This window comes from Parasteatoda tepidariorum, chromosome 6, assembly GCF_982258835.1.
Source record: "Parasteatoda tepidariorum strain Cologne lab strain chromosome 6, Ptep-v5.0, whole genome shotgun sequence".
Taxonomy (NCBI): Eukaryota; Metazoa; Arthropoda; class Arachnida; order Araneae; family Theridiidae; genus Parasteatoda; species Parasteatoda tepidariorum.
Genome location: NC_141760.1, coordinates 55,991,376 through 56,002,312, shown reverse-complemented (window position 1 = coordinate 56,002,312; position 10,937 = coordinate 55,991,376). Strand labels below are relative to the sequence as shown.

At 34.8% G+C, this 10,937-nt stretch overlaps 1 protein-coding gene across 1 annotated transcript; it reads left to right on the top strand.

Moving 5' to 3' along the window:
• Positions 1-5,902: 5,902 nt before the first annotated feature.
• On the top strand, positions 5,903-10,363 carry LOC139425851 (uncharacterized). The gene is made up of 3 exons (XM_087166839.1): positions 5,903-6,982; positions 7,056-8,210; positions 8,354-10,363. The coding sequence occupies exons 1-3, from the start codon at positions 5,903-5,905 to the stop codon at positions 10,361-10,363; spliced, it is 4,245 nt and encodes a 1,414-aa protein (XP_087022965.1).
• Positions 10,364-10,937: the final 574 nt, after the last annotated feature.

Sequence of the window (10,937 nt, the reverse complement as noted above, 5' to 3'; positions counted from 1 at the left end):
AATTACACATGGAATTTTATGAAACTTACCCACAATATACAACACATAGTAAGGTATTAAACAACATAAAAAGAAATTATCAGACATTAATAGTAGTATAGAAATTAGCACATGTATAAAATAAACAAATTGGAAGTATCGGTTTGCAATAGAAAAAGTACCTTTAATATGGAATATGATTGCCTCTAGAAGCAATACAGCACAAACAGCGATGTGTGATGCTTTCAATTATGCGGTCTATCAGTTCAATAGGAAGTGAGAGCCATTGCTCTTGTAAAGCAGTTGCAAGCGTGGCAAGGGTCTGAGGGGGCGGATTGGTGGCAGATACACGCCTCCCTAGAGCATCCCAAACGTGCTCGATAGGATTCAAGTCCGGGGATCGAGCTGGCCACTCCATGCGAGTAATTGTTTCCTGTTGAAGATAATCATCAACAATGCGAGCTCTGTGTGGTCTTGCATTATCGTCCTGTAACAGGAAGCAATCACCAATTGCCCCGGCATATGGGCGCACATAAGCATCAAGGATGTTGTCTCGATAAACCTGAGCATTCACGGTTCCCCTTGGAAAGACATGGAGGTATGTGCGCCCTCCTAAGGATATGCCTCCCCAAACACAGACACTGCCTCTTCCGTATGCATCTCTTTCACGGATGTTTGATGGATGATAACGGGTCCCAGGTTCTCTCCATATCAAATAACGTCTACTGTCACTTTCTAGACTAAACCTGGACTCATCCGTAAAGAGAACAGGCCTCCATTGATCTGACGTCCAGTGGACATGTTGTCGGGCCCACTGCAAACGGTCTCTCCTATGGCGTGATGTGAGCGGCACGCAAATGGCTGGTCGTCTCGCATACAGACCACCTTCGTGGAGCCTTCTGCGCACAGTTGACGTTGACACCAACCTTCCGGTGGCTGCAGCAAGAGAGGATCTAAGATGTGTCGGAGTAGCGGTTCTATTCCTGCGTGCACTTAATGTCAAATATCGGTCATCGGCACTGGTCGTAACAGTTGGCCGTCCTTGACTGAACCTCCTAGATGCCGAATCTGTGGTTTGAAATTGCCTCCAAAGTCTATGAACCACAGATGGACTCACATTTAGCCATCTGGCCACTTCTGATTGACTCTGCCCTGCCTCTAGTCTCCCGATGGCTCTCCATCGTAGTTCTTCAGGCAAATGATGCCTAGAGGTCATTATTACGAATTGGCTATCTCAGATTTTCAATGTCGCAATCACAGTAAAATTTGTGTGCTTTCTCTCAAACTTGGACTTTTATGCTCCAGGCAGATGACGTAAGCCGAGTGCAGCGCCACTAATTTGCATATTGCAATTTTACTCAGCTACTCTTAGTGGACAACATATGCAAATTTTGCACGGTTTGGCTTACTTTTGAAAGAGTTATCGCTATTTTTGTGATTTTTCCTTAATTTATGATAACCAGTGTAGTTAAAATTGAAATCAAAGTACTTCCATGTTGACTAGGCTGTGGGCTAGACGGTGAAAATATTCGAGTAATATATTGTTCAAAACTAATTAAGATGCTGAGATTGAAGGAGAGGTTGAAGAATTAGAATATTTAAATATAGTTGTGCTATGCATTTGGCTATTACAATGGAAGTTTAAACATTGTACGAGTTATTTTTGAAAGGTGACCAAGCTGGTCACTAAATGAGACTAGTACAATGTAATTAAATAAAATTCTATAAATTAATAATAATAGTATTTTAATTAATAAATGAATAACAATTTTAAAGTTGAAATATTTTTTTTACTAACAGTAAATTAAAGCAAAGTTTTACTAAGTTTAAAACAAAATACTGTTACATTAATCGCAAAATAAAATAATTTAATTATGTATGATGAGTTCAAGGGATAAAAGTTCTAAAGTGTATAATGAATTTTTGAGAAAATTAGCTTTAAAATCTACACGTTGTTCTGTTTTTTGTTAGTAAAAGTTGAGATTCGCCCTTATTTTACGTATACGAATTTTCATTTGACAAAATCTATCAAAAGTATACTCTTCTTGAACTATTCGCGTAATAGCCTTCGCATTTCTTGGTGTTTTAATATGTTGCCAAAGAAACTCTAAGTTTGTGGTCGACAGTTTGTCGCCAAATGCATTTAGAATTCGCGATCGCAACGAACTATAGGGGGCGTTGTTGTATGAGACTAATACCTGCGATTTCTATATGAACAGTCATTCAGTTACTCTAGAGACGTCGTTAATGTAGCACGTAGCATTGCAACGTTACTTCTTTATTGTGGCTAATTAAATTTAAAAAAGAAAAATGCTTAATATTCTTTCTTATGCAAACGAAAACAAAATGGTATCTCTTTTTATTAGAGAAGGAATATCCAAAACACATCGGAAAAATATTTGTACATTAACAGAAAAAAATATGTATATTCTTATAAAAGTTAAAACCTAATGTCCGAGAAATAGTATTACTAAATTTAATGATATAACATGAAAGGCCCATTTAAACTTTACATTCTATAGTTTTAAGAATCATATTACTTCAAAAATTAAAATGAACAAAAAGTATACATAAGTCTCATAATTTTATGAAATTTAATTTTGCAAACAAAGTTTTTTGACAACAATTTTTATCAAAAAATTTCAAGTTTCAATAAAAATCATTATTTAGAAACTAAGAAACGTAAAATAAAGAATGCTGACGAAACAAAAACAAAAAAACAAAAAAAAAAACAATTCTTTTTTGTCGCCATTTTTAGTGCTACGAAAATTCGTCTTTAGGATTTGCCAAGAACAAAACAAGATGCAATTTTATTTTTTCAGGAGGGAAATATTTTACCGAAAAAACGAAAATGTACCAATTCCCACAACATGAAACTTTATCTTGGTAAACGTACGTTTTGGAAATGTTATTTCATTTGGAATCTTATTTATCAGAGTTCGTATGGCGATATGATTGTTTTGAATCTATGCTAAACTCTATATCGGCTCATTTTCCACCGAAATCCGATTGACTATTTTGATTTTAAATAAAGTGTTTTATTTTATGAATTGTCGCAAAAATTTTAAGTGTAGATTGGCGGCACTTAAAAACCGCCAAATCTGTAGCGGCGGTGGCGTTAATACGTAAGTACCGAATTTTTATTCCATACTTTTCTGAATCATATTACTTCAAACATTGGAATATACAAGAAGTATACATAAACACATAATGTTATACCATTTAATTTTTCAAAAAAAGTATTTTGAGAACAATTTTTATCAAAAAATTATAAACTAAAAAACGGAAAATAAAGAATTCTTAGGATGAAAAAACGATTTTAAGAATTCTTTACATTGAAATAAAAACTTTCATATTGTTTCTTTTTTCATTATTCTTATAGTTCTTAATCAGACGTAAAAAACCATTCTGTAGAGAACCATCATCAAATGAAAAAAAAATTTTACGAGCAATTTTTTTATTGTAAAAATCATTGCACTTACCTGATTTATAATTCCCGGAGAATTCCAAAATGATAAGTTCCTTGTTTGAAAACTTTATTCTCAAATAATAGATACATAGTTTATCCCTTCATTACTTTTAGATAACATACTACACAGCAATATTTTATAATTGATATGAATTTGAATATGTAGCTAAAAACAGAATAGCTGAATTCTAGTTGAACTTATTCTTTCAAAACTAAAAAATACTTACCAAGAAAACGATTAAAATTAATTAAGAATCAGCACAAATAGCACTATTTCAAGTAACTTGGATAATTTTTTATTGTTGTTTTCCGAATTATATGGATACAGAAATATATACTATTCTATAAAGAAGAAGAATATGCTATAACTATTACAATTCTGTATGTTCTGAATTCATTTTTATTCACTGGAATGACGAAAGCAATGTTGACTTCACTTTAATTCGTAATGAATTGAAGACAGAAGAAATGCATTTTACCTTAATACACACATCTGTAACAGTATCCGAAATCGGAAGTCATCAGTTGCAAGTTTGTTGATAATAGAAATTAAAAATTATTGAGGAATTTTTCTTCAAATGTTTGGCGTGTTCTGTTCCTGAAAGATTTACTAATATTCTGGAGATTTTTTTTCAAGTTCTTCGGCCTTTTCCTTAGGGAAATTTTATTTCTTATTTGCTGCTAAAAAATGGCGTCTGATTCAGTCAATGATTTTGATGGAACTAAATGAAAACGTGATAAATTAAAGTGTGATATTTACAGGCTCCCGCTAGACGGCGTACTCGAGCGTTGCGATCGCGAATCTTCTTCCGCTTCAAAAACACTTGAAGTTATACAGGGTGTCTATAAAAGAACTCCGGGGTTTTAAAAATTCATATCTCACTAACTATAAAAGATAGCAAAATTTTGTCGATTTCTCTGAAAAGAGTAACTCAAAAAGTTTTACTCATACCAATTGGGAATGTTTGTATCAACTGTTGGCGGAGCTGCAGGACGTTGACCTTGAAATGGATTTGGATTTTGGATTTTTTCTTTTGGATTCCGTTGGATTTTTTCTTCTGGGGGCATATCAATAATCTTGTGTATGCAGAGAAAATTCGTGATGTTCAACATCTCAGGGAACAATTGTGTGGCAACCGTCCCCCCAGACATGCTCGCCAGGACATGGAAAGAGGTAGAATACCGTTTAGACGTCTGCCATGCCACTAACGGGGCTCATGTAGAACTTTACTAAATGTTAAAAAAAAATTGAAAATGTAAGCTTTTCAGTCATGTATAAAACATGTATGTATGTTTTTTATTTCATTAAAATATTTTGCCTCAAAACCCCGGAGTTCTTTTATAGACTGTATTACTACAGGAACACAAATTGGGGAGTGCAGGTGTTACGTTTTGAAATAAGAATTGGATAGGTTTTGTATAATGGAGAGTTGGGTGAAAGCGTTTTTATTTGTCTCCAAATAACTTTTGACTTATACAATGGAACTCGAGTTTATGTTTTAGAAATATGTTGAAATGTTGTATTCTTTTTAAGAATTTGGTTTAATAAAATATAGGAGTGGAAGAAATAGGGTATATTTCTTGCCGTACGCAACATTTGTGGTGACCCGGATCGTGATAAGAGGCAATAGTAACAGGTTAGTTACTGTAAATACATTTGTTATGCGATTTATTTCATTGATCAAAATTAAAAGTTAAGTTTGATATCATAGTTAAGAATGGATGCAATATTAAGAAAACGCAGAGCTACTAGAGCTTCCTTTACCAAAACGTTTAATACTTTATTTGAAGAATTAAATAAAGAGTTACCAGATGATAAAGTATTAAAAACTAAAAGTGCCACGTTAGAACGACTATATGGAATATTAAGTGAATTCGACTCAAGAGTACTAGAAAAAAAGTTTGATACTGATGAAGAATTTGAAGTAGAACATACAAGTACCGAAGAGTATAATGAAAAAATGGATCTCGCTCGTGTAGAAATTGCAGACCATTTCAATAAGAAAGTTGAACCTTCCTTGGCTTCCTTTAGTTCGTTGCCAAAGCTAAGCAGACGAAAACTAAAGTTACCCAAGATAGAATTGAAACAATTCGGAGGTGACATTAAGGATTGGCTTACATTCTGGAATCAGTTTAAGCGTATCCACGATGACCTAGAAATGGAAAAAGAAGATAAATTCCATTATTTATATCAAGCAACCATAGTTGGTTTCAGAGCTAGAGAAATCGTGGAGAGTTTCCCCGCCACTGCTGACAATTATGATAAGGTTATTGAATGCTTAAAAAATAGATTTGGTGGTGAAGAATTATTAATTGAATTTTATGTCAGAGAATTATTGGGTCTAGTTATTAAAAATGCCACAGAACAACCGAGAAGAATAAATGTAACTCATTTATACGATAAATTGGAATCCTACCTTCGTTCTTTTGAGTCAATAGGTATGACCAGAGACAATGGTTGACACGTGCATTCCTGAAGAGATTTTAAGAGTTTGGTTAAGGAGTTATTCAACAACAAAGCTTCAAGAAAATACGTATTGTGAAAAATTGAAGCAACTGCTATCGTTTCTGAGAAGCGAAGGGGAAGGAGAACAGCGAATTTCTTTAGTGAGAACTGGATTCAAATTTATTGCTGCTGGTACTAAGAAAGAAAAGAAGACTGAAGCTGATATATTTATACCAGCAGCAAATGAGTTATTTTCTGAAAGTAAAAGCTCGAGGACTGTGGTAGATAAAATGTGTTTATTTTGCGAAAAAAACCACGAGAGTAAAGATTGTTTTACGGCAGCCAAATTGGCTTACCATCAGAAGCAAGAACTAATTAAGAATAAGAAAGCTTGCTTTATATGTCTTAAGTTTGGACATAAAGCAAAATATTGCAAATCAAGTGTTAAATGTCTAATTTGTGCTAAGAGACATTGGTCGATCATGTGTGCAGAATTATCGCCAAACAAGCACGAAGTAAAAGATGAAAAAGTAATTGATTCGAGTGAATGCCAAAATGTAATACTTGCGAATTCTTGCTGTTCTGGAGAGATATTCCTTCAAACTTTAATGGTAAATATTGAGTGTAAAGAAGGAAAACGTGCTATAAGTGCATTAATTGACACTGGCTCTCAACGCTCATATATTCTGAAGAGCACTGTTGTGGAACTGAAATTTCGTCAAATTGATACTCAAACATTGATTCATAGCTTATTTGGAGGGTCAAAATCAAGCAGCGAAATTCATAATCTTTTTTCTATTAAAGTTACCGATTTGAAAAATAGTTATAGTTGTAATATGCATGTTTTGGATCAACATAAAATTTGCAGTTTTGTTCCACGACTTCATGATGGACCTTGGATACAGGAAATGGTACTGAAGGGCATATCACTTAGTGATATTGGGAATCATCGACAGCCTATTGAGTTATTAATTGGAGCCGATGAAGCAGGAAAACTTTACACTGGGAAAGTGTGCAATTTGGCGTGTGGTTTAACTGCAGTAGAGACTTATTTAGGAATGGTCATTATGGGGAAAATGAAACCCTCAGTAATTGACGCCAATCTTTCGAATGTTTTGATTCCTCGATTAACTCAGACCACTGAAAGAAAACCTTTGGAAGCTTGAAGCAATAGGTATAACAGATGCATGTGAAATAAAAGATCAAAAGGAAATAGAGGACGCAGTCCAAGTGCACTTCGAAAGAACAGTTAAATTGAATTCTGAAGGACGGTATGAAATTTATTTGCCATGGATCAAAGAAGCGAACATCTTGCCTGACAATAGAAAAGCAGCCAAAAAAAGATTACTATCTACTACAACAAAACTTACCGAAGCTAATAAATTTTTCGACTACAATGCAATTTTTGAAAATTGGTGTAAGGAAAGTGTTATAGAAGAAGTCCCTGAACAACTTAAAGGCAATAGTGCACATTACCTTCCTCACCGAGCAGTTTTTAAAAACAGCTTGACAACTCCGGTGAGACCCGTTTTTGATGCATCTGCCAAACAGAAACGATCTTTTTCATTAAATGATTGCTTAGCCAAGGGGCCAAATTTTCTGGAACTGATACCCGTGATAATTCCAAAATTTAGAGAAAACACCATCGGGGTAATTTCCGATATAAAAGGTGCCTTTCTTCAAATTTCAGTAAATGATAAAGATCGTGACTACTTACGTTTCTTGTGGTGGAAGGATGATAATAAAACAGAAATAAAACTTTTCAGACATTGTCGTGTTGTGTTCGGGGTAAACTGCAGTCCGTTTCTGCTTGGAGCAGTTATCAAATTTCATTTGAGGCAGTTTGACTCTGAAATTGCCGAGAAGTTATTATATTCTTATTATGTGGATAATTGTGTCACTTCTGTGAATACTAAAGAGGAATTGCGGAACTTCATCAATAAATCGACCGAAATAATGGGCAAAGGAAAATTTGACTTAAGATGCTGGGAGCATACGAAAATACATAATGATGAAGATGAAGAAAAAGATGAAGTAACTAAAGTACTTGGATTACTGTGGGACAAGCGAGAAGATTCCTTGTTTTGTGATGTACCAAAAATAAAGATGAAAGATATGCCAATCACACGGCGTACAGTGTTATCTGTGGCTCAAAGAATATTTGATCCAATTGGATTTAGTTGTCCAGTCACATTGACACCAAAATTGATTCTGCAAAAAAGTTGGCAAGAAAAACTAAGTTGGGATACCGAATTAACAGAAGATTTGAAAAAGGAATTCTTAGTTTGGCTTGAGGTTTTACCTTTATTATCATCAGTAAGAATTCCTCGCCAAGCAACAGCAGTTAATAGAAGTTCCAGTAGTTTGCATGTTTTTCTGACGCTTCAAAATATTCGTACGCAACTGCCATTTTTCTTAGAAATGAATCGCAAGATTAAATAAAAGTGCAACTTTTACAGGCAAAGTCAAGAGTTTCTCCACTGCGAAAAATTACGATTCCAAGACTTGAATTATTAGCTTGTTATATTGGCGCTAAGTTATCTGAATTCGTCACGAAAAGTTTAACTCTGGAAATAAATGAAACATATTATTGGACGGATTCAACAACTGCCTTGTTCTGGATTAAGAAGAATGACCTACCCTGGGGAACATTCGTTTGTAACAGAGTGAAGAAAATGCGTGAATGCAGTGATCCCAAGGATTGGAGACATGTTCCTGGTATTAGTAATCCTGCTGACTTGCCATCTAGAGGATGCACTGTTTCAAAGCTTCTGGAAACTAAATGGTGGGAGGGCCCACTTTGGTTGTCCAAGTCTAAAGAAGAGTGGCCTAATTCAACCCCAATAGAAAATGAAGAGGAAATATACTTAGAGCAGAGAAAAACCGTTGTGGCAACTCTTACCTGCGAGAACACTGAAAATTCATGGATGCTAGCATATTTTTCGAGTTACTTAAAAATTTTAAGAATGACGGCATGGATTCTAAGATTCCTCAAAAATGCTCAGAAAACAAGAACTGAACGAGAGATTGGCGAGCTGAAATTGTACGAATTGAATGAGGCTGAAAAAGTATTAATGAAGCAGATTCAGCAAAAGTCATTTAATGACGAAGATATCTCAAGGTTAAAATCTTTATGCGTCTTTAAAGACGAAGAAGGTATCTTAAGAGTAAGCACCAAGTTAACTGAAAGAAAAGATCTTGAAAGCTTTATCAGTCCTATACTGCTGCCAAGCACACATAAACTTGTGGAATTAATGATTTTTTACATGCACAAAAGTATGTGCCATGCGGGGATTCAGATATTGATGTCTAAATTAAGAGAACGATTCAGGATTATAAGATCTCGTAAGACGATTCGCAAAGTTTTAGCTCGTTGCGTGAGATGTAAAAGGCACCAAACTACGAGGATCGAATGCAATCCAGGAGTGTTACCTGAAAACAGAGTCAAAGATGCATTGGTGTTTGAAATAACAGGAATAGATTTGGCGGGACCTTTGATGCTTAGAGAAAAATGCAAAGCATGGATAATTATATTTACATGTGCTGTCTACAGAGCCATCCATTTGGAATTGATAACTTCTCAATCAACCTATCCTATTCTCAATTTTTTGCTTGGTTTACGACGATTTATAGCCAGACGAGGAAGACCGAAAGTTATTTATAGCGATAATGGCACCAATTTTACAGGAGCTAACAACCTATTTAAATCGTTAGATTGGAAAATGATCGAAATTGAAGCATCTGTGAATAGGATTCAATGGAACTTTAATCCTCCTGCTTTCCCATGGTGGGGAGGATTTTGGGAAAGAATGGTGCAGATGGTTAAAAAACTTCTTCGTAGGGTTCTAGGTCAATCAGCTTTAAATTATGAAGAAATGACGAGCGTCCTTTGTGATTGTGAGACAACAATAAATTCTAGACCTCTCACTTATGTCTCAGAACAAAGGGATGAACTCATTCCATTGAAGCCAGCTATGTTCTTGAAAGAAATAGATGATGTCGGAGTGCCAGATTTAGATCAACTTGATCAAGTAAATTTGAATACAAGGTTAAGGTACCAGCAAAATTTGCGCAATGCTTTAAGAGAAAGATTTAGAAGTGAATACCTTGGGCAATTATTACAACGACCATCAAAGAGTAAACCGATTGAACCTTTGAAAGTAGGAGATATTGTTTTAATCGAAACTGACGGTAAAAAAAGAACTTTATGGCCAATGGCTAAAATAATAGATGTTTTTCCTGGTAAAGACCGGCAAATACGAGTGGTTCGCCTTAAAACTTCATCCTGTGAACTCGTCAGGCCTGCGCAGAAGATTTTCCCACTCGAAATTTCCTCACCCACTGAACCTAATCTAATAAATAATGAAGCATGCAAGAATAAACCAGAGAAGGACTTGCAGGTAGTTGGAAAAACAGTAAGAACGAGAAGTGGAAGACTTATTAAAGTGCCAATTAAATTTTTGAGCTGAAAAACTTGGACTTTCGGAACAGTATTTTTAACATTATAATTTTCATTCATTTTACTCATAGAAATATAATTAGTTTTGATTAGTAAAGTAAACCTCCAATCAAAACGGTGGGAGGATTGTTACGTTTTGAAATAAGAATTGGATAGGTTTTGTATTATGGAGAGTTGGGTGAAAGCGTTTTTATTTGTCTCCAAATAACTTTTGACTTATACAATGGAACTCGAGTTTATGTTTTAGAAATATGTTGAAATTTTGTATTCTTTTTTAAGAATTTGGTTTAATAAAATATAGGAGTGGAAGAAATAGGGTATATTTCTTGCCGTACTCAACAGCAGGACACAGGTAATTCTTCAAGTGTTGAAAGGAATGGAGGAAATATTGTGGTGTCAAGGCTAAGGCTCGAACCTTCGTTCTGTCGGTTAACGAAATCGATTAATTATCCCTCTCGGTTATAGTATGTGCCAATCTGCGATGAAATAAGTGGCTTCATTAGATGGGCCTAGTTGGTGAGATAAAAATCTGGTTGTTAAACCATATTAGGTGAAAGCAGTTAATATACGGTTTTTCTCACAGT

Excerpts from the sequence above, each read along its gene's own strand:
- LOC139425851 (XM_087166839.1), top strand. The coding sequence starts at position 5,903 with ATGGTTGACACGTGCATTCCTGAAGAGATTTTAAGAGTTTGGTTAAGG. Across the intron at positions 6,983-7,055 it reads TGGGGAAAATGAAACCCTCA|CTTGAAGCAATAGGTATAAC; the intron begins GTAATTGACGCC and ends AACCTTTGGAAG. Across the intron at positions 8,211-8,353 it reads TTTTACCTTTATTATCATCA|GCAAAGTCAAGAGTTTCTCC; the intron begins GTAAGAATTCCT and ends CAACTTTTACAG.